Raw genomic sequence first — 27784 nt, 5'->3', positions numbered from 1 at the left:
GGAAAAAAACAACAACCAAAAAGATCCATTATAAACAAACTTTATTTTATGGCTGAATTGAAACATACAAATAATTTACAGATAATTTCATATCCATACATGTCAGGTACAGTGCGTCCTTGCAAGCAGGATCTTGCACAAATTGTCCCTTGTTGGAACCTCATATCTGTTTTTAAATCTCCTAACAACGATCCCACATAACGCTGTTGAGTTACTTTAGATTTTATCAACTTGGAGTGCTCTAAAGTAGTGCCTTTAACCACAGTGCAATGCAGTGCAGTGCAATTAAGTATTATTAATTTAAAAAAACCTCAAAAGCATGCATTTGCTTTTGTAAAATATGATATTTCAATATTTTATAAATATATATTTGTATACATAACAATTTCCATATAAAGCAGCATCAAATTTAGGAAAACCTAAACAGTTTGGAAAAAAGTTAGTTATAATGAATTTATAGTGTACATTTTTTTTAACCCCTCAATATCAAAATACAACCTGATAAATATGACTTAGCATAAATATAGTATAAAGGAAATGTCATAGATATAAATGTTTCATTGGGTAGGTATAGGGGAAATTGAAGCATTAGTTATACAACAGACTCAAGACAGCCATTTAGTGTTATTTGAATCCTATAAAATACAACAAACTTCAAGTGTTGAATCCTTTAGTCAGCTATTCAAAAATGAATCCCAAAACTCCAAACTACAAAAGCATTTACTTCCTATGTGATTGTAAATAAGTATAATAATATGATAAAATCTACCTGTATAATGAAAATACTAACATTAAGACAAAACCACAGCAAGCTTTATCATTATAGTATAGAAGTGTGCTGAACATTGTTTCAGGAACTATAACATATAATCTTCAGAAATCAAAGTTACTGTAAAAACAACGTAGCCTTATGTTCTCTGCATGTATGTGATCATTTACACATTAGTTGGATAACTCAAACTGAATTCTTACATTACACAAGAAAGATGCATAACAACACAACCTTGTCAAATGGTTACAGTATGTCTCAATTTGGACAGGAACAGTTGTTTCAAATTAATAAACAATAAAATGCTTTTGAGCAAATGATACAAGAAAGAGAAGGTCCTCCTTCCATTCCAATATTTTAGACTTCTTTGGATTTTAAATCCTTATGAATTTGCTTTTGAATTTCCTTTAAAACTCAGGAGAGAAAATATGGCTAATACGGTTTCTAATTGCTACATTTTTATTTACACATTTACACTTTGGGTAGTTTAATTCTATTAAATGTCAAATTAAATTTCAAGAGCACACACTCCTGAATCTGAATCAGAGCAACAGAGTTCCCAAAGTGATTGCTGACACATTCAGACCTGCCAAAGCATGGAGATACTGTATGAAATTAACTGCTTTGTTCTGATATTGAAAACACTGCAGCCCCACTTTGTAAACTTGTGTTTCTGTTAAATAATTTCATCAGATTGAATCAGGTTTCCTATCCATTTCATAAGAGGTCAAAATACTTTTTGTTACCCAAATAACATTCAAAGTTGTGGGAGGCCTGACTCTCAACACTGAAAGGCAGACACTTGTTGAGCTGGTGATTTATGAGCATTTTTATTGTCACTTACTTATCACACACAACTGACAAATGTGTTGCTGTTAACGAATGCCCTTCAGACACACTGAAAAATGGTCACAGAAATTGACAGGGCTGCTGTTTTTTTAATCCCAGCCTGTGATTTTCCCAACTGTATTTGCCAGTATCTCACATTTGTCTTTTGTGACTTTAAATACTACATATTTAAGATAATTATATAAAAATAAACATTTGTGGTTATGTCTGTGTATTCTGTGTTTTTTTTTTCTGATTTTGGAAACTATTTTAAAACGTAGTAGACTTGGCTAAATGATCAGGCACAAACAAAACTGTAAACTGAACTGCAGCAAAAATAAAAAAAGAGTTGGCCTAATCTAGCAAGTAAATTGCAATAAACATTTATGTCACATCTTCATGTATTATGTAATGACAGAAGATCATTTTGACTCTCAATTTAAGGACCCAATAAAACAAAATGGCTTAAATAATAGCTTGTGCATCTACACCCTTAAGATTTTAAATAATTTTGGAAGAGACGCTAGGTATTGTGCAATATTTTCTATATAAGACTATCACTTTCACATTTTACCTGTATTTTTGCTTTGTTTGCATGACACTTAATGGGATATATTTTGGGGAATTTGTATATCTTTGCACAAACAGCTTTGCATAGCTTAAGTGATTTTAAAATTTGGAAGTCTTCAGTACTGCTTAATTTGCATTTGTACTGTATACCTAACAGTATTTAACTCAGTGTCTTGAGTTATTGTAATACTGCAACTAAATGTGCTACATGTTCTCCATAAGAAAACACCAATAACCCAATACATAATGATACAAAATATATTCTTACCACCACACATACAATACTTGGCACCCTAGGGATAGTGGAATAATAAAAGGAACAAAAGAAACAACAATGCTTGAAGAACAATTGAATTACAGAAAATCACTTCCATCGTAGATGATGGGCTTCTCAATCGTCAAGTGGTAAAGAACCTTCTTTGAGATGAACCTATTAAATCAGAAGGAAAAGAAACAAGCTCAAAAACAGAAACAGTATAAAATAAGTACATAAAATAATGCTTAGTACAAATGCATGGAATAAAAATATTTTTCAGTTTTTATCTACTTACATTAGATGATCAAATGTACTCTGCCCTGTGTTATGCTAAAATAAGAGCCTTGTAGTCCAAATAGACCTCAAGTACATGAAGTCTCCCTGAGTCTGAAAACATGCTGAGAACTTCCCTTTTCATTAAAGGAGAAGACGTACCTTGAAAATGAATTGTCAAAAATGAGCATGTAAATTCCTGGATTCCGGACTTTCAGCTGGCCTTGAATGGTCTCTTTGTGGGAATTGCAGCGAGTCAAGGGAATTAAAACCTGTTATAAAAAGGACATTTCCAATTAAAATGTAGGATTTTACAACAAAAGTAATTGTGGAGCAGCTCTTGGACTAAAGCTATGTATGTATCAATTTTGACTTACATCTTCTAGTCATTAGGGAAGTTTTCAATGCCTAGGATTATGAAAATACACAAATTCAAAACACTGTATATATGCTGTAAGGAAGAAGAGCTCTCACTTTAGCCTGTTCGAGCAGCGAGTCTGGAGACTCCTTATACACCACACTGAAGGAGATGCTCTTGGGCTCTGATGAAAAGACCCAGCTGATTGTGGGTCCAGCTTCCTTCACTGCTATGGGGATTACACTGTAGCAACTGGATTTAATGAACAGCTCTCTGCTTCCATCTCCAAACTGTGTGATCTCCTCAATGGTTAGAGGAACATTCAGCCTAGAAAATGTAAAGAAAAATGTATTTTTTTATTATAATTTTGAAACAAAATTGCATTCAACATTCTGTATTTGTTTAATCTGGGGGCAGTTTAAATCAATTTTCCATTTGATTAATTTTGAAATAGAAGGGCATTAAAATACAGGCTATATTATTACACTGTGATATTTCATTTTCTACAGCACTGCAAACTATAGCAGTAAGAACTTGAGTGGACTTGCACCGAACTAGTTTTCATTAGGTGCACAGGGTGGGACATTTAATTTAAAGGAAAAGTTAGCAAATTAAAAGTTTCCTATCCAAATTCTAAAACACTAATAAACACACATGCAGTCTTCTTCTATAGGAAGGACTTTTGATTTCACTTACGTCAGTTCTCCAGACTTTAACAGATATATCTCAGCATCTTGCACTGTGGGCATTAACTCATCGGGTTCATCTGGAGTGGTTTCCCCTGTGCTTGTGTTTCTGAAAGGAGAGAGGGTTATTTTCATTTTAGCATCTTTGCAAACCACTGTCAGTTAAATAAAAAACAGTGGAAAGAGTAACACATAAATGCACAGAAATTAATGTTTATAAAGTGTTATTAACAATGAGTGAAAATTACAGGCTTCTAAGTCTCACCTATGCATGTTAAAGCTATATAAAATGTTATTAGTTTATCCATAGAAAACTATTCATACTTGTTCCATATATAAGTGTATGTGTGTGTGTGTGTGTGTGTGTGTGTGTGTGTGTGTGTGTGTGTGTGCGTGTGTGTTGTATATGTATTCAGTATTATAACTTGGATTAAACATGTTTTATTTTAATTTCAGAGTTATTTCATCTTAAATAGCAAAAGCCTTTTGAAAGACTATTGTTTATGAGCCCTAGATTTGAATACGTATTGATTTAATGACAACCTGAAGCACAGAATATAAAACATTTTTGAAGCACCATACAAGTCTCACTCAACAATATCTGCCATAAACCCAGTAAACAAGAACAAGGACAACCCCCAAAATGGCATAATTATTTATAAAAAACAGATCAAGATCAGAAAAAATGGTCATATGAAGTAATTTCTTTCTAAGGAAAATTAAATACATTGGGTAATGTACAACTTGGGTGTGATTTCTCAGAATTTATGCATAATGCAATAGGTGACTAAACAACAATAAAAACAAAAACAAAACAAAACCCAACGTCATTATTTCTTGAGCAATTGCTTCAGTATCATACACTTGCAAGGTTAACTGGACAGTTTTCAAAATCTGCACCAAAGTGTTTTTGGTTCACTTCCACTAGCCTGAGACATGAATTTCCTTGAAGTTACACTGTACTCCTGTGACACAATGTTTTCATTTTCACTGCTATCTCAATTTCATGTGAAACTTAGCAAACCTCTGTAGTCATACCTTGTACTGACCTCACATTCAACAACTGCACACATTTGTGTTACCCACATTCATACATCCACTTCCCAGAGTCCCTGACCACCTTCCGGCGATTACTCAAGACACATCTGCTCAGACTGTACTTGTAATATAGCAGCTTATTCTCCTGAGCTGCTCAGCACTCCTGTAATATTGCACTTTCTATAACGATGCTTCATTATGCTCCTGATTACTTACACATTGTTAGATCTCCTGTTGTTTTACTGTGATTTCCCCTATGCCACCTCCCTTTAGCACACACCTACGACTTCACTGCATCATGTCTGCACTTGTTACCTCTTTGAACTCGGATGTATGCTTTGTATTTTATATCATCTGCACTTCTGCACTTTTGTCATTTTTAAAATGTATTTTATATTAATGCTTGATTTGAATTCTGTATAAGGACATTAATACAAATTCTGTATCTTCAGGAAGAAAATGAATGAAGGATTCCATGCTTGGCACACATTATTAACATGAAACCTATTTTAAGTAGCCTCCAGCCTTCGCTGCCAGCTGTCATGACTATTTGTATAAAACTATATATATATATATAATTATTGGGGTTATAGTCTCAAGTTAATGTATCAATTAAAAACATACAGTATAATAAATAATACAAAATAGTTGTGTGTCTGCGTGTATTTACATATATATATATATATATATATATATAGCCTGCCTACTATATATACACATATGTGTGTTCTATGACTCTGTAATAAGTGAATGCACTCATGGTTACAAATGCTCAAGTGGAGAGCATATAATGATGGGGGCAAATTGTTGTGGGGACGAATTGTTATAGGGGCGAATTGACACGGGGGCCAATTATCGTGGGACAAATTGTCGGGGATGAATTGTCAGGGACAAAACTATTTTCTCCAGGGGTGGAAAGTAACGAACTACTCTCGTTCCTGTAATTGAGCAGCTTTTTCGTGTACTTGTACTTTTTTGAGTATTTTTAAAATTTGGTAATTTTACTTTTACTTAAGTATGTTTTGAGTTAAGTATTGCACTTCGCTACTTTTTTTATACTAGTACTTTTACTTCTACTTGAGTAATTTTTTATCAAAGTAACAGTACTTCTACTTGAGTAGGATTTTTCAGGACTCTTTCCACCTCTGATTTTCTTATATATTAAGCTGCATATTACACTCACCTAAAGGATTATTAGGAACACCTGTTCAATTTCTCATTAATGCAATTATCTAACCAACCAATCACATGGCAGTTGCTTCAATGCATTTAGGGGTGTGGTCCTGGTCAAGACAATCTCCTGAACTCCAAATTGAATGTCTGAATGGGATAGAAAGGTGATTTAAGCAATTTTGAGCGTGGCATGGTTGTTGGTGCCAGACGGGCCGGTCTGAGTATTTCACAATCTGCTCAGTTACTGGGGTTTTCACGCACAACCATTTCTAGGGTTTACAAAGAATGGTGTGAAAAGGGAAAAACATCCAGTATGCGGCAGTCCTGTGGGCGAAAATGCCTTGTTGATGCTAGAGGTCAGAGGAGAATGGGCCGACTGATTCAAGCTGATAGAAGAGCAACTTTGACTGAAATAACCACTCGTTACAACCGAGGTATGCAGCAAAGCATTTGTGAAGCCACAACACGTACAACCTTGATGCGGATGGGCTACAACAGCAGAAGACCCCACCGGGTACCACTCATCTCCACTACAAATAGGAAAAAGAGGCTACAATTTGCACAAGCTCACCAAAATTGGACAGTTGAAGACTGGAAAAATGTTGCCTGGTCTGATGAGTCTCGATTTCTGTTGAGACATTCAGATGGTATAGTCAGAATTTGGCGTAAACAGAATGAGAACATGGATCCATCATGCCTTGTTACCACTGTGCAGGCTGGTGGTGGTGGTGTAATGGTGTGGGGGATGTTTTCTTGGCACACTTTAGGCCCCTTAGTGCCAATTGCGCATCGTTTAAATGCCACGGCCTACCTGAGCATTGTTTCTGACCATGTCCATCCCTTTATGACCACCATGTACCCATCCTCTGATGGCTACTTCCAGCAGGATAATGCACCATGTCACAAAGGTCGAATCATTTCAAATTGGTTTCTTGAACATGACAATGAGTTCACTGTACTAAACTGGCCCCCACAGTCACCAGATCTCAACCCAATAGAGCATCTTTGGGATGTGGTGGAACGGGAGCTTCGTGCCCTGGATGTGCATCCCACAAATCTCCATCAACTGCAAGATGCTAGCCTATCAATATGGGCCAACATTTCTAAAGAATGCTTTCAGCACCTTGTTGAATCAATGCCACGTAGAATTAAGGCAGTTCTGAAGGCGAAAGGGGGTCAAACACAGTATTAGTATGGTGTTCCTAATAATCCTTTAGGTGAGTGTATATTGTAGTCAACACATTATTTGTTTCAGTAACACTATTTGGAACATGATTTGCTTGATTATTTTAGATAGAAAATAAGGTGTTTCAGATTTTAAAAATGGAATGTGCTCTGTTATCTCAATATAAAAGAGGTCTTACACAGAGACTAGGAGCACTGGAAACAAAGCCCAGCTTGTATTTCTTCAATAATACTCACAGAAATTTGGTAAGCACTGTATCATATGCCTTGTTGTTCCTAGATTACTATGACTTCACACAACCTGAAATCAGTGTGGCATGAATGCATTTTTAGTTCCTCTAAAAATAGATTAACTACCATTAAACTATGATTTTTTTCCCCACATGCAAACTTTAACTATCATTCGCAAGTACTGCAAACTACATGGAACATTCTATTAGGCAATATGATGACAGTTAAAAGTATCCCAGGAAGTCCTATGCTTTAAAAACACATTTCACCATCAGATGAATGTGCATGTTTATATAAAAACAACCAGTACAAAGTAAGAGGTAATTCACTGATTTTACAACTCTGCCAGTGTTTAATTTACTTAAATATAATAACAAGTTTGTATTAGTGGTGGTTCAATCTTGTCAGAAAGTGATCTTTTAGTGGTAATTAAGCTGCTTTCTATTCTGATACATTAAATTAAGGTAAGCTTAAATATTTATTGTTATTGAATTATGATTAAAATAATTGCTTGAGAAAAAAAATGTACAGATGTAAACCCATAGAAAGAAAATGTTGGGAAGTGTTGCCAAAGTGTTAAAAATATCTACTAATACATAATCATATCATGTAGCAATGTAAAGGCCAGTGTTGAATATGTATGTAAAGTTAAAACAAACAACTAAAAACTATTGATTTTGTATTTAATGTGTGAAATACATGAACAGTAGAAAATGGTAAATATAATATACAGAATAACAGATTTGTTTAGCAGCCATTTCTTAATATTGTGGTGTATGTGTGTCTTCAATATTAGGAAGGACATGGTATTTAGGACATTATATGTTTTTGTTTTCTAACAGGTAAAAAACTGCATCTCAATGTCTCACGAGGCCAATACATCTGCAACAGAAAACAAAGTGACTCTAATAATCCTGTACTCCATCTCATTTCTTCTGGGCTTTGTAGGAAATGGACTTGTCATTGCAATATATGTTCATCTCAGGAAAATACCATCAATCACAGACGTCCTTCTTCTGAATATAGCGGTTTCGGATTTACTTTTGATGTTCACCTACCCTTTCTACTTGACAGGAGTCATCAATGGATGGATTTTTGGAGACTTTACCTGTAAAGCGATTTCCATGATAAATATGGCATTCCTCTCTGCCAGCATTATTTTCCTTGCCTGCATTGCCTTGGTCCGGTATTTTTCACTTGTCCGAGCAAAAAAAGATGCACTTACGGTAAATTCTGTACGTTTCTACAGAAAATGTATTCCCTTCATCGGCTGGCTCTTGGCCCTTTTGAATGCTATGCCTGACTTTTTCTTACATGAAGCAGAAAACAGCAGCAGCAACAGCAGCAGCAAACCACGGTGCAAGGTTGTAAGCAAAGATAAGACCCTTGGTATTTCCATAATGGTAATACAGTTCCTCCTAACATTCGTATGTCCTTTATTCATCATGCTGTTCTGCTATGTAATAATTCTTATAAAGGTTTGCCGGACATCTATTCTGAGAAAACAGCAAGTCTACAAAGTGGTTTGTGCTCTTATTTCTGCATTTTTGATTCTCCAGGCACCCATGCATGTGTATACATTTGTAGCCTTTAATGCTAACCCTGACTTCTCAGAAATAACAGACATTATATCAGCTTTCTCCTGTTGTGTCAATCCCATCATTTATGGCATATTTTGGGAGAAGTTCAGAAAAAGAGTCAAGGACTTATATTTCACTTGTTTGAAGAGAAGAACGGAAAGCACTTCTGTCCGTACAGGATGATTCCAATGCATTGACACTGGCATATTGTCCTGAGGCAACAACGTCCAGCCAGCAATAAGACAATGTTGTCCTTTAGAGCTATCCAGCACTGGTTAACACTTATGAGATAACAAGAAGCAAGATCTACTGTAAGGAATTGTATCAAAACTACAAACAATGGAAAATAATATTCCATAATATTGCTACTGTCCAGTGCTCATTTCAGATTGGTGTAATGTTATATATATATATATATATATATATATATATATATATATATAAATTGTGACGCTGTATGTGGAGTGGTCCAGAACGGGAGGTATGAACCAGCTGACATCAATCAGCTCCTCACGGGTATAAACCATAAAAAGACCGCTTCCTAGCTAATATGGCACAAAGTAACTCAGTGGAAAAGCAAGGAGGGTGGCTGATGAGCACTGGGAACGAGAGAGAGAAAGACAAAAGGAGTGCGGAAGCATACAAATTGACAACAGTATTGACCTTTGGATTTGAACTTGACCATGATTTAGGAATACAATGGTTGTTTGCCTGTGTGTATATACTGTCCATAATAAACAGCATTTGACATTAGGAACACTTCAACTGCATGTTCCTTTAAGTCTAAACTGAATGTGTGTCTGTGAAACTGCACTATAACTGAGGTTTACCATCCTCATGAGATTGTGTTTTGTCAGAATTCTGTATTGTCTTTTGTGTAGCAGGAAGGGTGCTATGGAAAAATAAACGTGTATTATTTTATTGGTTGTCATAGTCATAACTTCTTCCTGGATTAATTTGGGGATTTCTCTCTCAGAATACCATGCATCTGGTTACTTACATCTCTGTAGTTCCCCGTTGCCCTGTCTCTCCGGTGCTGTCTGGTGATTCTCTCACAGATTCACTGTCATGGACTCCGTTCAGCTCCTCCTCTGTGATTATGTCAAAGACAACATCGTCTGGCTTTGGAACTGCATCTGTTACTACAATGCAAACACAAAAGTCATACATTGGTCAATAATGTATAAGAAAAAAATAGTGTTTATGATGAAGAAAATATGAAACACAGATTAAAAATCTCCTTTTGGCTATCAGTTAGTCAGTTAAGAAAGATACAGTTAACATTCCTTCACAGCTGTATTATATGTACTTCCAGTCTGTTAACTGTTCTTGTAACCAAAAGACTACAGACTACAAAAGACTACACTGTGGAGACCTATCCCTCATACTCTAATATGTTGTCCTTCTGTCAACAAGTTGTATTACATTCTTCCCAAAGGGAAAACTGTAAAAGCCTTTGAAAGGTTTCAAAACCAAGGCTGATTATGTGTGTTTGTATGTTAGAGCCCTTTGAGTAGGTAAAGTTGCAGAAACTATGTTCACCCCAAGCAGGTTACAGCAATCCCTTCGTATTAGATTACAGAGAAGAATGTGTTGACAAAAATAAACAAAACATTCCCCTTCATGAGCTCTGAAGAGCTTAGCTGCGATTTCTGCAAAGTTCATTAGCAGCTACCTGTGACGCTGGGTGTTGGCCTGCGGCGGGGGGCCTGGCCTGGGGGCATGGGCGAGCCTGAGGGAGTACCCTGAGGACTTGTCATATCCGCGCCAGGGAACCGCTCAACCACAGCCCTGTGCTGCATGTAGCACTCCTTGCAGCACCTCTCCTTCTTACCGCTGTGTTTAGTCATAACAAAGTGGTTGCTGCAGTAATAGCAAAAAATCCGTCCACACAGCCTATAGCAAACAAGAAGAGCACAGACAACCCAAACTCAATCACAATGGTAGCAAACACCAAGACTTATAATTCACAAACTGGTGAAACTACTTTGCAATGAGGTGAAAAGCTGTATATAGCAATGCAACCTGGAATTCAGTAATAACAGGAGAAAGAGAAAGAGAAGAAGACAGGAGGTGGTGAAGGAGAACTGTCTCATTATTGACGCATACATTTTATACATAGCGGTTCAGTAGGTTCAGTCAATAAACTCAAGGTGTATCTTTGCTGATATACCTGCAGTGGTGCCGGCGCAGCCACCATGTGAATTGGCTTTGACAGTCTGGGCAGTGGTTAACCTCTCGGTCCACCAGCCAGCGCTCCTCTGCCCGCAGCTTCTGCTCAAACTCCAGGGCGTCCGACTTCTGCCAGAGGGCATCTTTATCCCTGCATAAGAATGGGAAATGTACACGTTGCTCTATGTCCTTTGTGACTACTGCCTTGAAAACTCTCAGAGTAAAAAAAGAGACTGTTAAATAATGTCTTATTGCAAGATCTAAATCTACTAGCACCAGTGTGTGTATTACTGCAAAGCAAAAGCTGCAACCGGTTGAAATTGAATTATTTGGAGATGACAACAAGACGCTTCTTCAATGTGATCCCATCTCTCCATTCAAAGAATTCAGAAACTGGGCAACACAAAAATGTAATTTAAAGAACCGATATATTTCTGTTTAGTTTGAGGTATAGTTAGATATTGCAATCACTGACATTTCCTCAACTCGATTTGTTTTACATAAAAAACAGAAAAATCAGTTTGTTTATTTGACAGGTCAATGTTTAGGATCTTATACGAGGCATCGCATTTTTCACTTTGAACTGCTGATATTGTTTTTAAAATATTTGTTACTATGACCAGATTTATTGAAGAAGCAGTAACGCAGAGTCAGTGTTATCAGAGAATTGGAATATGATTACAGAGGCTGAAACTGATTATAGTGCATCCAGCCATGGTCGACCATGGTAATCTACAGGAACAAAGTGTGCCAGGAAAGTATTTAAAGGGATTACAGTGGCTGTTTTTCTGTTATGAAATGTACTGAACCAAAATAGTAACAATGATGGTTGCCTTTAATGCAACTCTGTGCACTGCGTATAACCAGTAGATTCCCAACTGTTGCTTTTTACATCAGAGATTCAAACACACGTTGAGAACAAAGGATAATATATGTGTTTGTGATGTAAATGCATGGTGTAATTATGGTGGGTGCAACGGAGGGAAACCATAACAAATGGGGGGGAAGTAAGTTAGATGATAACAGATTTGATCACTTCTGCCTTCAGCAAGACATACCTGATGAGTTCTATAAGTCGCTCCTCAAGGTTCTTCTTGGTTCTGTACAGATCATCGAGTTCGGCTGTCACTTTTAAATCGTTACTTTGCTTTTCTGTCATGGCTTTGTCAAGTGTTTCACGCAACTCCTGGCTTCCTTTCTGTGCCACTGCCAACTCCTCCTCAGTTCTACACAAATACAAAACCATCATTTTGTTATGTGGAAATGGTGCAATGCATGAAATACAAAAAAAACTTACATGACACCCCTGACCTGTATAGCATTTGTTCTTACTCTCTGTTAACTGAAATCAGTAACCTGATTACATGGGGCTTACAACTAGATTTAATGTAATATATTTATTAATGTACTTTAATTGCATGTATTAAATGTATATGTAATGTGGGTCAATCTTAAAATTGTTTTGCATCATAATATTCTTGAGTTTCTTTACTTCCAGTTGTAATTAAATTAACTCGGTGAACTGACTGATTCAGTAAACAAAAATACAACACTAGTATTGCTCTATGAAAAAGGAATATTAGAGAGTGCTTTGGGTCCTGTTCAATGTGTGACTTTGTAGGCCTTTCTTTGAGAAAGAGCAGAAAATCAAGTGGCTTAAATACTGTACCTTCCACAGATTTATGCATGTTCTCATTATCTGCTCCATACATTTAAATTGGATGATACCAAAAGAAAAGTGTAAATTGGTGTTCTATTTTGTTTTTGTATTTAAAAATTTCAAAAATGATAAGAGTTTTTCATGTTTTGATAAAATACGATCAAGGCAATCGAGTTGCAAGGTCAACATTCCTTGCTAAGGAATTCTGCTTTTAAAACTTTTAATTGTATGTATATTTTAAATTCACGAGGGGTGTGTATATACATGCTGGTATATTATGTTTTACTGATCGGTATCATGTGGTGTTACTTAGTATGGATGCCAAAGTTGGGACACAATATTAAAGATGAAAGAATGTGACACCTCCATACCTTATTAATTTGTCTTTCAAACCCTGCAGCTCAGCACCATTTTCCTCAAAGACTAATTCTGATTTTGCGATTTCTTCAGTTTTTTCATCAAGTTTCGTGGTATATTCACTGTTTAAAGCCTTGATAATATGAAAACAAGAAAAAAGTATGTTAAATATGTTGCTTATTATTTTCGAAAAATGCACTTGTTGGAAACACAACAAACAAAAACATTGTGTGCAGTATTCATTAACTTATATTTGTATTATATATTTTTGTAAATAATAACCCCAAGAACTAAAATTAATCCAGTTTCAAATGTTTAGTTAGAAAGTCTTTTGATTGTTATATTGTGTATTACTAACTACTTAAGTAATCTGCAATCACAAGCACTGCTAACTTCTTACAATTTGAATCAGCCAATTTGCAATGTTCTCCTAATACAAAATAGGTTTATTACAGCTTTTCAGAAGGCTAACTTTTATGAAATATTTTCTATAAAGACAGACCTTTAATTCTGAAACATCTGTCTCCAAGACTGACACCTTGTCTTGTTCTGCCTTCAGTTGATTCTTTATATGTTCCAGTTCTTCATTGACGCTCTGTAGGGGTTAAAGATTCACTTTACTAAAAATCACAACTTGACAATCTACAATGGAAGCTAATATAATTTTAAATGATCTGTTCAAACACAGCTATGGTTACCTTAATTTGATTTTGGTGATTTATGACCTCACTGCTCATTTGGAACTTTACACCAGAGATCTCTTCTTTAGATGATTCTTGGACTATCTTCACTTGCCTTTCAGCTTTCTCCAACTTTGACTGCAAATCAAGGACTACAGCTGTGAGATTTTCAGATTGACTTAGCTCTTCTTGCAGGCTATAATTCTCCTGCCTGATGGCAGCCATGCTGGCATTTAACCTGTCTATCTCTTTCGCAGCTTCCTCATTCAGCTCCTGGAGTTGATGAGAAACACTGGTCAATTTCTGCTTAGCGTCTTCATTTTCCGAGGTCAGAGAACAAATCTGAATACCAAGTTCAGCCATTTCAGTGTTTGCTCTATCAAGGCAGTCTTTCGTCTCTGTGTTTTCCAGGAGTAGTTTTTCATTGTATTTTTTTAGAGACACCAACTGCTCTTTCATTGATGCAATTTCTGTTGCAAGCTCCTCCTTGGCCTGAGCTTCAAATTCTTTCTGTTTCCTCAAGCAGTCTTCCTTTTCTTTACATTGCAGCAGCTCCTGTACATGTTCACGGTTGAGTTTCTCAATTTGTACTTTCAGCTGCTCTGTCAGAGTTTTGAACTCCTCTTGTGTTGCCTCAGATACATCCAACTTGGCCTGAGATTTCACTCTTTCCTCGGTGGTGCAGTGAATCTTTGTTCGGAGATCCAAGACCTCTGACTGCAATCTTGAAACTTCTTTCATATTTAGTTCCAATTGACTCTCTGCCATCAAGAGCTTGGATTTCATCTCCTGCATATCTTTGGTTTGATTTGCTTTCTGCTCCAGCTGCACTTTTTCCACTGATGCCTTCTCTGTTGTTATTGACTCTATCAGCTTGGACTGCTGTGCACAACAGCTTTCTGCGTTGGCCTTCTCCTTCTCAGCTTCCTTTACTTTATTCTCACATGTTTCTACTTTCCCCAGCAGCTCATTGCAGAGTTGTTCCTTCTCTTCCAAAAGGCTACATTTGGTTTGAAGCTGTTCCTTGAGGCTTTTCTCATTCTTTTGGACTGTTGCTACATTCTTCTCCAGCTCTGAGACATTATGTTTCATACTGCGGATTTCCGCTTGCAATGAGGAAAGTTCTTCCTTCAGGTTGGCTTGTTCTTGCTTCAGTTCTTCATTCTCAACCTCTAGTTTCTTTTTTGTTTCTTGATATGCTTCATTCTGCATTACTGCTTTCTGGTAATTCTCATCCAAGTGCCTAATCTCATCCCTGAGTTTCTTCTCCTTGTCATCCACAGTGACAACAGCATCATCAATCTGGCTCTTCAGCTGTTTTTCTGATGCCCTTAGATGTGCTAGTTCATCTTCCAGCACTGCTCTGGTTTCAGTCAGTTCCTTGATTGTGTCCTTGGTTCTCTTCACTGTCTGAAGCAACTTCTCGTTCTCTGCCTTCAGGCTAGTGCATTCAGTTTTATAATCCTCTAAGTCAGTTGATTGTTCCTTTAAGTTTCTGTTCAACTCTGCTATAGTGTTATTTAGAACTTCCTCTTCATTAAGCAGTTTTTCTACCTGTTCTTTCAAGTGTTGGACATTTTTATTGCTGCTTGACAGATCTTTCTCTTTGGCCTTCAGCTGTTCTGTGAGGGTGTGTAACTGCCTTTCAAGCCTTTCTTTCGCAGATCCATACTTCTGCTCTAAGTCCTCCTTCTCTTCTATTGTCTTTTTCTTCAGCTCCTCCGTTTGCCTCTCCAGGGCTTGTAAGTGACCTTGCAGATCCTGCAACTGCATCTGCAAATTGGAGGACTCCTTCTCCTTCACTGTAAGGGCCCCTTGTAGCTTATCCAAGGCATTTTTCAGTTCTTCTGCTTGCTTGACTGCCTTTGACTTCTCCTCTCCTGTCTTTGCCGAGACACTGCTGGCCTTAACTTCTCTCTCGCCCATAGATGCCTCTTTCTGCTTCAGCTCCTCTGTCAGTTTCTCAATCCGTTTCTTTCCCTCCTCGCTTTCTTTCAGCACCTCAATCTTCTCCTTCTCGGCCTTGTTGAGTTTGTCCAGCAGCTCGTGCATCTTCTGTGCCGAGTCGTAGTAGCTGGCCGTTTGCTGGCCCTTTTCATTTAAGACACCGTTGAGCTTAGCGAGGAGCTCCATATTCTTTTGTTCTGCACTACTGAGCTTAGCTTGCAGGTCACTGGCAGAGCTCTCCTTTAGTCTGAAGGACTCCAGCTCTTGTGTCAGTGACTGCAGCTGGGTGGTGTATTCCTTATTGACTATTTCCAGCTCTTTCTGTTTCTCATCCGAATTTCGCTCCAGCATTTTCAGGCACTCTTGGAGATCGTGAACGGTGTTTTGGGTGGACAGGGCTGCCTCTAGCTGTTTCTGCAAGTCTTCTACTGTTTTCCTCAGCTGCAAGTTATCCCCATGCCCCACGTCATTCTCCAAGCTACCATCTCGGAGTGTACTGGCCTTCAGTAGCTCTTGTCTTTCCCGCTCCAGCTGTTGAACCCTCTCCTGTAGCTCTTGCTGCTTCAGCTCAGACTGGTCAAGCTCAATACGCAAATCATCCACAGCACTCGTAGGCTCATTCATCAAAGTGTGGTTAAAATCTGGGCTTGAAGGGAAATCATGTGCCTGCAAAGAGAAAAAAATAGAGCATGATTAACACCTTGAAAGTTACAATGCAGAAAACTGGTGGATGAAATAGATAGAAAGTTGTGGCCATGTCAATTTCTTTTTACATTTCATGAAAAAATATACCTTCTAAATGATATATACAATTAAAATGTTATAAAAAAAATAATTTCTATGAGTAAAGTTAAAGAATAAACATATGAAGGTACATGTTTATAAGTAAATTAGTCTTTGCACTTTTTGCAGATATTGTAAAAGATACAATAATCCCTTGAGATATGCTAATTAGACATATGCGATTTTAGTGTTAACACACCAAAATGGATAAATAAATGGATTTATAAATGGATATCCAATTCCAGGACATAACATTTACCTAATGAATGAAAGTCTGTCCTGCAAATCTTGTAGTGCAACACATAGAACGGCCTACACACCAAATATTTTGCAAGATTACAGTACGAGACACTTGAACGGAGAAATTAAACAAAGTTGAGCTATAAATCATTGAGTTTAACTGGAACTCTAGCATTTTTACAAGGTGTATCCTAATGTATTATGAAAGTATTCCTTTCTCAGCACACTCCCACAACAAGGGCAAATCATAATTTTCATGAAATAATCACATTTTAGAAATACTAGTCAGTTCACTACCAAGGGCTGTAGATCTTGTGTAAAGCAATTAGGAATTACTATGAAATGTGTTCTAATTTTTAATGTGAAAAAAGAGAATAAAGAAAAAAGCAACACTGCCATCTAGAGGACATCAAAAGCATGCTATGTATTCACATGAAGAACCTCACTGAGTCAAAGGCATGAGATCCACAATATAGCCAATTCAATGTTGTTCAGGTTGTTACAGTTTTAATTTTGTTTTTTATTGCAATCCAAGGCAAATCATGAATGATCCATTTCAAACATAATTCATACTTTGGAGGAACAACTTACTGAGTATCGCAAGCAGTAGTAGAACGCAGTGTGATGTTTAATACATATTCACGTTTAAACACTTTAAAAGACCAGCCACCGCTTGTACAAGTGCACACATGAACACACTCCACAGGTCATGGTTTTGGAAAGCACAAATAATGGAAACAGGATCCATGATTGAGGGTGATCTTACTCAGATTACTTAATTCTAGCCTTTACAGTACTCATATGTTTGCATCCCTGAACAAATACCTTTAAAAAATACACTCAGGGTACCAATGGGTAAGTTGCCTCCTATGTGTATTGGCAGCTACACGCCCGATCGTACACAAATTAGGAAGGGGATACAGTATCTTAAATCTTTTTGTGACTTCAAATTGCCTTACAATCATAAACGGCAACATTGAGCACTTTTACCTGGGAGTAGCTGCTAATCAAGCTGTTTATACTGGAACTGCGACTCGGTGGTTTCCACATGTGGGCTGGAGAACTGGTCGGGCCAAGCGTCCTCCTGAAGTGCATGAAACGGTATGCATTTTTTTATGTCAGTTGATACCAAAGACTAGGCATCTACTACAAAAAACACATGATGAGTGTTACATAATGTTAATTACACTAAAAACATGACTGTGGCTGCTATCCATGACCCTGAAGAAACTGAGAATAGCCCCCTGTGTGGTAAATGACAGACGCTAGTGTCCAACTGGAGTGAATGGGTGAACAGAGTGCATGCAGGAGTGAGGCAGACAGACAATTATATTTAAACACTTTCCTGTCTGAGGTCTAAAAGTTTAAGACCTTCAAAGTGGAGAAATCTCGAATTTCTGTTAAAAGGAGAAGCCACATACACACACACACACAAAAAAAAACATAGTGACTAACCATAAAGGGCAAAGCAGATTCAGAACTTTACAAGTGTAATACTTGTGGGAAAACTGGTAGGCCTACAATGTACATTGTGAGATTATTTTAATTTTAAGATTTTTTTCTTACTTGTATTTTAGTAAAAAAAACTAAAAAAAACATTATTTTTATTGACTTTAAATTAAATGTTTCCAGTATCTTCAGGAAACAGAACTTCTCAGGGTGTTTAAACTGATGAAGATACAGCAAAGTCACTGTAAACATAATTGAATAACAAAGCACTTAGAGAGATTAATTAAAGGTTTAATTTCAATAAAATGAAAGAGAAATTAGTGGGTGTACCTTGCAAATGTTGGCCAGGCAGCATCTAGGTCATGACCCCTTGAAGCAACATCAAACTGAATTTCATTTAGCTCATAAAGATGATTGATGATGTCCACATTTAGATGAGGCTTCAGAAAGGGACTACGGGCGTAATACCAGTCACTAGAGATTAAAGAAAAGTACAGTGAAATAACTGTGGAAAAAATTATAAATAAATAAACACGACCAAAAATCATGAGCACTGTCAGAACACAGTTTTACTGCACCATTTGTTCAGGAAGCAGCAAAGCAAATGAAGCAAAAGACATGGATAAACAAATGCGGTGCAAATCCCAGTGTGGTTCTGGTATGCAGAAAATAGGGAGTCACAGTTTATTTAAATAGGCAATGCAACTGGTGAAATATTATCTTGAAAGATATGGCACATATATGCTTTGAATATAGGACTACCTACAACCAGGTTAGAGAAAGCAGCAAAATACATTCCAGGTACTGAGTCACTCACAACTCTTGAAGTCAAAACAAATATAAACATACCACAACAGGTTTTGACAATAAGGAGAAACATAAGAAGTGGAACATTCAGACAGACACTTCTTGTTTTCTAATTAGGGAAGCAAAACAAAGTAAAGGAAGTATGCATCCACTGGTTGTAACAATAATAGTGATGTTTTCTTTGTATTACCCACTGTGACCTTGCAGAAGTGATGATAATAAAGGTTGTCTGGGTCTTTAGACTACCCGACAAAATTGTGAAAACACAAAACAATTAACATTAAAAACACAAGTTATCTAACACAAAAATCTGTGTTAAAGTTTATTTAATCAAAGGTCACTCTTGGGTCACCACAAAGCTTTTCTGTCTCTTGAAGCATATGACTATGTATTACCTTGTGACCTTTTCATTCATCACACATTGCTGCAGAGTATCTGCCAGGCGTTGGTGTACCAGGGAGTAGCGGATAAAGGCTCTTCCTTTACCTAGGGAGGTTTTCAGCTGAAACACAAGACATGACAATAAAAGCAAGGACCCTATTAATGAAGTGATTTTTAAAGCCCGGTTCATGTATCTAGATTGATTATACATGTGTAATGGCATGGGTATAATAGTTAGGGAAAGGAAAGCAAACTAACACTAACTGAACTGAGTTGTCTAGGATAGTGGATCTCAACCCCTACCCTGTTGCTTTTTGTTCCAACCGAGTTCTCAATTACTTAATTGAGCCCTTAACTGAAGTAGTAATTTCCTAAATCAGAGACATTTAATTATTTTAAACAGTAGAGCAGGGGTGCCCAAACTTTTTTATCAGCAGAGGTACTTTTTGTAATTATCTCCTTCTGCGATCTCCTGTGCCGTGCGGTGGTGATGACGGTCCTCGGTGCCGACGGTAGTTTAACCTCAGTCCCGTGGGGGGGGGAGGTCTGACGGAACAATATTCTATTTCCAAAAATCTTCTCGTGATCGACTTGCAAGCACTACGCGATCAACCAGTAGATAGTGATCAACGTATTGGGCACCCCTGCAGTAGAGGTTTTAAATTAAGAATACAATTCTATAGGGAACTCTTTTTTGGAGTTACACTATTTAAAAAGTCAAATGTAAGCAAATGATTACTTAAATTAAAGGGTCAATTTATCGAATAACTTAGAGTTCGGTTGGAGCAAAAACTAGCAGGGTAGGGGGCCCTCCAGATCCAGGGTTGTGAACCACTGGTGTAAGGTTATAGCTAAAGCAGCCAAGTTTTTGTTCCAGACAAGTTCTTGGCTCCTTAACTGTTCTAATTAAATGATTAACTGGATTAATTGAACTCTTCTGTGGCTATAATATTTTGAGCAATCAATATATTTAAAATGATCAGCTGTAAAACTAAAATGTGAAAGTCTTAGATAAGCTTAGTTCAGAAAATTATTACATTCATAATTTAGAGCTCCTGTTGGAACAAAAAACAGCAGACAGTGAGGCCCTGCAGGACTGGAGTCTGACACCAGTTACAATTTTTTCACTTTAGGGTGACATTTGCTACGTCACAGGTTGAATCAGATTTTATTTATTTATTTTTAATAATAACAGGCATCTCTGAACTCAACAGGTCCTACAACCCCAGGCGATTTTTCTAGCAAAATTTTAGATGGTAGGAGAACAATTGTTATTAGAATGATGATGTGCCACATTGAGTTATGAGCTTTCCTTTGTAAGATTTTGACGCTTAACTACAGAAGATGGGCTGAAAATGGGCCAGTGTCAGCTTCTGTTTTCATGTGCTGGATAAAATACATCTGCTTTCTTAGTTTCAGTATGACCACAAAGCATTCAGATGGAGACTTTGAAACCTGCTGGATGATCTACAACCAGTTATGAATATGTGGTGTAGTAAACGTAACATAACATTATAATATTAAAGAAAAATGCAGCAACATAATAAAATAATTATTTCAAATCAAATATTAAACTACTTATCTGATATTGGACAAAGGTATTCATATTATTATGCTATTTAATTTAAAAACAAATACAGAATACATTTTCAAATTAAGATCTTCGTTACAAGAGATTTGTTTACAAAACTCAATTTGGGATCAACTTATTTTCTTGCTTTTGAAAATAATGCTGACAACAGGTAGATAATTCAATTATATCAATATCAATAAATAAATCAAGTTAATGCTCAAGACAATAATTTTCTACAATAGCAATTACAATGCAAAGAAGACAAATATTTTTTTTCTAGGACCACTGCAATGACAGTTAAGAAATGTAACAGGCAAAACCAATACCCTGCACAGTTCTACAAGATCATGTAAAATATCTTAGGTAGCATTTTCATTAAAAATATAGGCTAAAAGATAAACTAAAGCAGGAAAGCAGAAGTGCAGATATGTTTAAGAATTATTATTATTTATTTCCTCTTGGTATGCTTGCCTTTTTAATGTGTAATCAAGGCAAACAATAGACTTATAGACTAGGAAACCTAGCTGTCATCAGCATATCACACTAAGACTAATACATCAGCAAGACAATGGCCCAAAGGACAAGGCCAAATCAAATAAATAAACTAATCAGCTCACAATCAGCTGATTCCTACAAAAAATATAATGGGCGCATCATGTTGAAATGCATACAAAGCTATTTGCAAACTCAATACTACAAAAATGTTTAACAGTACCTAAAGAATTCAAAGAATTCATTTAAAAGTGTGTGAATGCATTAATATGCGTGTGGTTTTTGCAGCTTAACTTCTATACCATGTGCCTTATGCATACACTAACTCAAATGTTCTATATTGGTTTCACTGCTAAATGTTTCTTTAAAGACCAGTAACATAATTCAATTTTGTATGGTTTGTGAATGAGGGTGATGACTCTTCTATCCATTTCAGAATAGATTAAGAGCCCAGGCACTTTTTATGATTATTGTTTCATGAGGTTTTAATATAAATAAGTGTCTGAATTTTGCAGCTCAAATTTACCTAGAAATAAAACGTACAAGATTAAACATTAAACTGAACTGTATCACATTTTGAAAATGTACGCCTGTTAATCAGGGGGCGATTTGTATTTGCTGTCATTGCAATGTAATTTATTGTTCAAAACATTTAAGAAAAGGAACATTTCTCAGTGGATATTATGTTAATGGTGGTCTTGATGATGATGGTTGTTCTTATTATAATTATCAATTTTCCTGTGAACGTCCAATAATTTATTTTTTATTTTTTACACTATCAGTATCATCTTTCCTTGTGACCAAATGGTGCATATTAATATTCCTCTGATAATTGCACCATTGTCTTCTGAAGTAAACTATAAGCTATAAACATGCAATATAGAACAATTATTCTTAGGTTAATCATACCTCAGCATTGTTTCAAACATAATTATCCTAGAGAATACGGAACTCAAATAACAAATTAATGTGATAAAATTGTCTATGTATAAAGTTTAATGAAGGAAATAAGACAATGATAATTACCACATTAACATATGTACTATACTTTAATAATATAAATATATTTATAATAAGAATGCAAAAGAGAATTACATTTAAAACTGTTAAACTGTGAATTGGTGCCATTCCTCACTTGACCAAATACCAATGTTCTATTCCAATCATTTTAATACTCATATTACTCATCTACAACATTGTTAGCAGCTGATCAGTAGGATTCTTCATCTTTTGTCTAAACAAAATTCAAAGTTCAAAAGGGAACCAGCATTCATTTATACAAACATATTTCTACCAACCTTCCGTTTCTGTAGTTAAAAATCCAGGTAACCAGGTAAAATACCACACATACATGTTTAAAGCAATAAAAAAATCCCAAACAAAGTGTTGCCTTGTACAACTGTATGTTTAATTACAACTAATTCATTAATCACCGAGTCTCAGTGGAGATCTACTTACTTCTGGAATAGACTTCACAAAGCGGATTCCATCGTTAGCTCCCTTTATCTTGGATAGACAGTCACTGAAATAATCCCAGTAGTCTTTCCGTGTCCCCAGAAATGTTGTTTTTTCTTTCTGGTCAAACTAAATAAAATGTTAAAAGTTTCAGTTGTGAAGTTGTAAAGTTACTTTTTAAGCTGTTTGCAAAATGAAAACAAACCTACTTATTATAATAATAGTAATGGTTATGATTATTGAAGTGTGCATTTTTGTTCATGACTGAAGTAACTGTCTGAAGAAAATAGTGTACTGAATACTGAATTACACACAAGGCGTTGCACTAAAACATGCTCCTAAGGGTTTAAATGGAATCAAGAGTCCCAATGTGTAGCATTTCAGGTCCATGGTCTGCACTCAAACTGGACTGACAAAACATCACAACAATTACATACATAATACCATGCGTATTCCTATGTATCGGGCACTACAGCTTAAAGTTTTTTTAATTCAATGAAACAAACATACTTGTAATAAGTACTCCAATTTGTAAGAAAACTTGTGCAGGTTGGAGCTGTCGTCAGTAATGGGTTCCCCATTTTCTTTGTACTCCTTGCTTAGCTCTGCTACGGCATCTTCATTCGACAGATGAGGAAGACCATTAGCACAAGCACACTCAATGTCAAAAGCTTAGCTCCAACGTCTGCATGCTAATTTAGATTTTATATCATAAATCAAATGAATTCAGTGATCTGAAACAAGTTCAGTCAGTTCTAGCAGTAAAATAGTCAGTGTATATAGTACAGTCATACAGTGCACGTCAAATATACATTTCTATCTACAAAGTAATTCAATAGAACATGTATGGTTTCAGCATCCTTCACTGATATCAATGCATAACTAAATTCCTCAAGGTTAGGCCTACATATAAAGGAAGTCTCTGAACCCCATTTTAAACATTACAATGTATTTATTTGGACCTTTTAAATCAGAAAATCACAACCAATATGCACTTTTACAAAAAGAAAGACTAAGAATATGAATTCCCATACAAAATAAAATTCAATAGCACTGCCAACTAGTTCTTGCACATATTAGTGTCCCTTTTGCTGCCATGATAAATTAATGTTTCTCATTTTTCACATTGTGTCACTTAGGAAGAGGTAGTGATTGTTGTGCTCGTCTGCTCATTCTGTCCTCCAGTTTAAGGCTGATGTGATTCCAGCACCCTCAATGGAAAGTGCTCGTGACAGGTCCCCGTGACCTTTAACCCCTGGCGCTAAGGTGCAGTCTACCACACCTCCCTGTCAGCAGGACAAAGCCTGGGCAGCTGAGGCGGACAATTCTACTATACCGTGCAGATCTCTGATAATCCTCTGGAGCTGGCTCTCCCCGACAGACGATGCCATCGCCCGGCTCGCACATGGACCAGGTCACTGTGCCACAGCCTGCTGAATCAGAGGAACAGACATGCTCAGCACATCAGCAACAAAGCAGCAGACAATCCAGTGCATTGAAGCTGCCTTTCCCCATCCCATCACAGGCATTTCTGAATAATTAAAACACAGCAGATCAGACGGAAAGAACTGGTGTCTCATGAAGGGCTACTGCGTTGTTCTGCTCTGAGAATCGTGACTTTGTGGCAAAACCTATGAGACACATTGCTCAATCGTTCTGCACTTGTAGTTTTGCTTTGCATATGGAACACATTTTTGCTGATATTTTGGTGGGATTGTTTTTTCTTTTTGTTTCCTGAAAGAAGCACTTAAGGGCTGGTTTAAAAACATTACAGTATACATTAAATCTGTTTGCTTTAACTGTTCAAGAATCATTCCTGTTGTTATTCACTGTTCATTGCTTGACAGGTTTTAAAACATACAAACTAGACTTCAAATTGATTCTCTGACTTTCAGAAGTCACAGGAGAAACCAATTAAGACTATTGGATTACAGTGTGGATAAAGGCTTTTCTTTAGCGTCAGATGCATTGGAACATGTACAACCTTCTTTAGACTTAAACATAGACAAATTGACTGTAAACAACAAAATAAGAATTTACAGTCATATTGCCCAGATTAAATATAATGATGTAGGCCTATGAGATTATATTTCTCAGAACCATAGATATTAACCCTTTAAGACTAAACCTATATGATATGTCTTATTTAATGTCTTGCTTTGTATGTTTCTAGGCTAAAATGTTCTGCTTGAATAACCCAATTAGTATGTTAACTCCTGCTGACATGAATTCTGAAAACAAAAACTTTATTAATAAGAAGTGTACAGCCTGTGGGCATAAATCGCATATTGCATAATGTTTTTTTTTTACAATTGCTCTTAAAAGCATTAAGGAGCATCTGTAATGCCTCACTTCCTCCTATCATTTCCTCCATCTAGTTTCCATAATAAGGGCACAGCCTACAAAAAAGACTTACGAACTTGATCGATCTTAATGTCACTTGAATTGTTTCACACATTTCTCAGAATCATAATTAATCTCCTTTAATATAAATTGCCAAATATATTTTCTACAAACTTTCTCTGATCAACTGTTGTTGTATATTGCAAAGCTAAATGCAGACAACCACATATACTAGTATATATAAATCAAATCCCATTAATTCACATTAAGAGATAAGCCTATGTCAATATATATTGTAGCCTATTCTACTACTTTCAATGGTCATTACATTTGTAAAAGAAAATATACCAGTTTTACAATCACTTTATTCTTGGCACCTGGAGAAAAACAGAGACAAAAAAAATCAGAGACAAAATACTAAAGAATCACTGTTGCGTCACACCCACGCAATTGAAGCCTTGAATTCCAGTATGAATTGACTCACTCTCCTACAAACTTCTGCTTTGGTCCATCAAAAGTTACTCAAAGTTGGTCTCATGATGAACTATAAGTGTAGTAAGTGCTGTCTAATGGGATTCAGCACATAACAGTATATAATAAACCTATTCTATAAATAAATAAAATATTGAACACGTGTAATACATGTATAAAATCTGCACGACTAGTATGACAACAAATAAGACAAATCAAATAGATAACTTCAATATATGCCATTATTTTCCAAAAACATCTCATAATACTAAATATTTTCAAATATACTTTTACACTAAAAATCTGTAAATATTTATCTAGAACTAAACAGCAAGTCTTGTGCCTTCAATTTACAAATTAAAAAAATGGCTCTCAAGTGTCACATAAAACTTTGAATCCAAATTTAAGTCAACAAAAGTAAACAAAATGCTTTGTATTTGTTAATTTGAACCACTGAAGGTATGTTATTGATCTTCTAATAAGGGGGTGATAAATGTAACCTGATACTAATGTTTTATTACTATTGACCTTCACGTTTGAATGCACCAATAGAAACATAAATAAATATACATAAACAAACTTTGGATAAGAAATCATATGTACAAATACAATAAAAGGTGTAAGTAAAGGCACCAAGAATGACTACAATGGATACATGTGCACTGCTTCACAGAAAAAGTCTTAAAGGTCAACAAAGCAGTAATTTGCTTCTTTGTTTTTGGCTCAATTGCTTGAAGATCCTTAAGTCCTTTTTTATCCTTTAAAACCATATAAAATTCACAATAGGTTTAAGATACGTATTTATTTTAAAAAATATATATAAAAACCCTTCCCAGGTAAGAACATTACGTAGAATATATTAACCCCACTGAAAGATATTTAGGGTGCATTTACAATTCCACAGCAAATATGGAAAATATCAGTATAATGTAGTCATTAGTTTAAGAAAAGCAGTCCTTTTCTATTGTTAACATACACTCTCTGGGCATTTAAAGTGAAAACCAATCTGATGTCAGTTTTATAAATGTGTGCACATGTCATAAGACACATCAGTGCTGATCATGCCACCGCCTCAGCAAGACATGCATTTGCCATGTAGGGAGGGGGATGGTGGACATTGCTCCGGAGACTAGCCACAATGGGCGCATTAGGGATTAGTCTAATGTTGTGCTTTTTGCAGGGAATGGCCTAGCATGGGCCGGACATGTTCAATCAATGATCAGAAAACAGCTACTAATCAAGCATGGCATTTAAGCCGAGGTGGCGGTATGTAGGTAGGTCATGTGACAGCAGGTAGGTCATGTGACGGTAGACCGTCTCCAGAAAAACAAAGGAGAAAGTTTCACTTCAACACCATGTCTGACCTATTTTCAGCGCATTGTGTTTACACGCCCTGCTTTACCACAGTAAAATAATAATGACATTGCGAGGACTGGCAGTCATTTATAGAAGTCTATTTACTTGGGAACTCTGAACAATTTTGGATACATAAAACACCTACATTAATAAGAAACAACAACAACAACAACGTGATCAGAGGCAATATATGCAAACCAGCAAAATTATTGCTTACACAGATATCTATGATGAAATCGAATTAAATCAAATTAACGTATATGTTATGTAGATTTAAAACCCGTATGCCCGACCACGTCATTATCAATTAACGACAACATAGCCGCAAGTACATTTTACATTAAATTAGATGCAATGGCATTTATGACAATCCCAAAGCACCGTGCCACCAGTTGCTACTACTATCCCAATAGGATAAAGCGTGTGACTTGAGTAAAAAACACTTCTGAAAAGTAACTACAAATGACAAGAAGTACTTATTGATACAAACACACGCATATGGAACCAAAAGAAGAAAGGAAACAAACTTTTAACATACTTAAAAAGCAGAGGATCCCCAGCAGTGTACTTAGTTTACAGCACATTCAAACTTGCTACTGTAAGGGCGGGGAAACCTTTCTTGATTGACAGCACTAGGACCGAATGGAAATACAGCTCCAAACTAAGGCAAC

General features: G+C 36.3%; 1 protein-coding gene across 2 annotated transcripts; it reads right to left on the bottom strand.

Moving 5' to 3' along the window:
- Positions 1–24: 24 nt before the first annotated feature.
- On the bottom strand, positions 25–27716 carry fyco1a (FYVE and coiled-coil domain autophagy adaptor 1a). 2 transcript variants are annotated; one of them, XM_066722573.1, is made up of 18 exons: positions 27652–27716; positions 24280–24376; positions 23454–23560; positions 22947–23072; positions 19438–19544; positions 18566–18709; positions 17777–17870; positions 13835–16429; positions 13639–13731; positions 13151–13269; positions 12178–12345; positions 11121–11270; positions 10623–10843; positions 9948–10089; positions 3751–3849; positions 3171–3381; positions 2859–2968; positions 25–2597 (listed from the first exon to the last, which is right to left on the bottom strand). In XM_066722573.1, exons 2-18 carry the CDS (start codon positions 24332–24334, stop codon positions 2522–2524), a joined length of 4617 nt encoding a protein of 1538 aa, XP_066578670.1. In that variant the 5' UTR covers positions 24335–24376; positions 27652–27716; the 3' UTR covers positions 25–2521. The 2 variants fall into 2 exon arrangements, with proteins under 2 accessions (XP_066578670.1, XP_066578678.1); XM_066722581.1 differs by having other exon boundaries at positions 24280–24373; positions 27652–27711.
- Positions 27717–27784: the final 68 nt, after the last annotated feature.

Source organism: Amia ocellicauda, chromosome 2, assembly GCF_036373705.1.
Source record: "Amia ocellicauda isolate fAmiCal2 chromosome 2, fAmiCal2.hap1, whole genome shotgun sequence".
In the NCBI taxonomy this organism is placed as follows: domain Eukaryota; kingdom Metazoa; phylum Chordata; class Actinopteri; order Amiiformes; family Amiidae; genus Amia; species Amia ocellicauda.
This window is presented reverse-complemented; position numbering and strand designations above follow the sequence as displayed.

What these genes read in the sequence shown, in the direction of transcription:
- fyco1a (XM_066722573.1), bottom strand. Translation starts at nt 24,334, where the DNA reads ATGGCATCGTCTGTCGGGGAGAGCCAGCTCCAGAGGATTATCAGAGAT. An exon ending in AATTGGAGTACTTATTACAA is followed by an intron (nt 23,073 to 23,453) that starts GTATGTTTGTTT and finishes CATTTTATTTAG; the next exon opens with TTTGACCAGAAAGAAAAAAC. An exon ending in CAGATGTTTCAGAATTAAAG is followed by an intron (nt 13,270 to 13,638) that starts GTCTGTCTTTAT and finishes CATATTATCAAG; the next exon opens with GCTTTAAACAGTGAATATAC.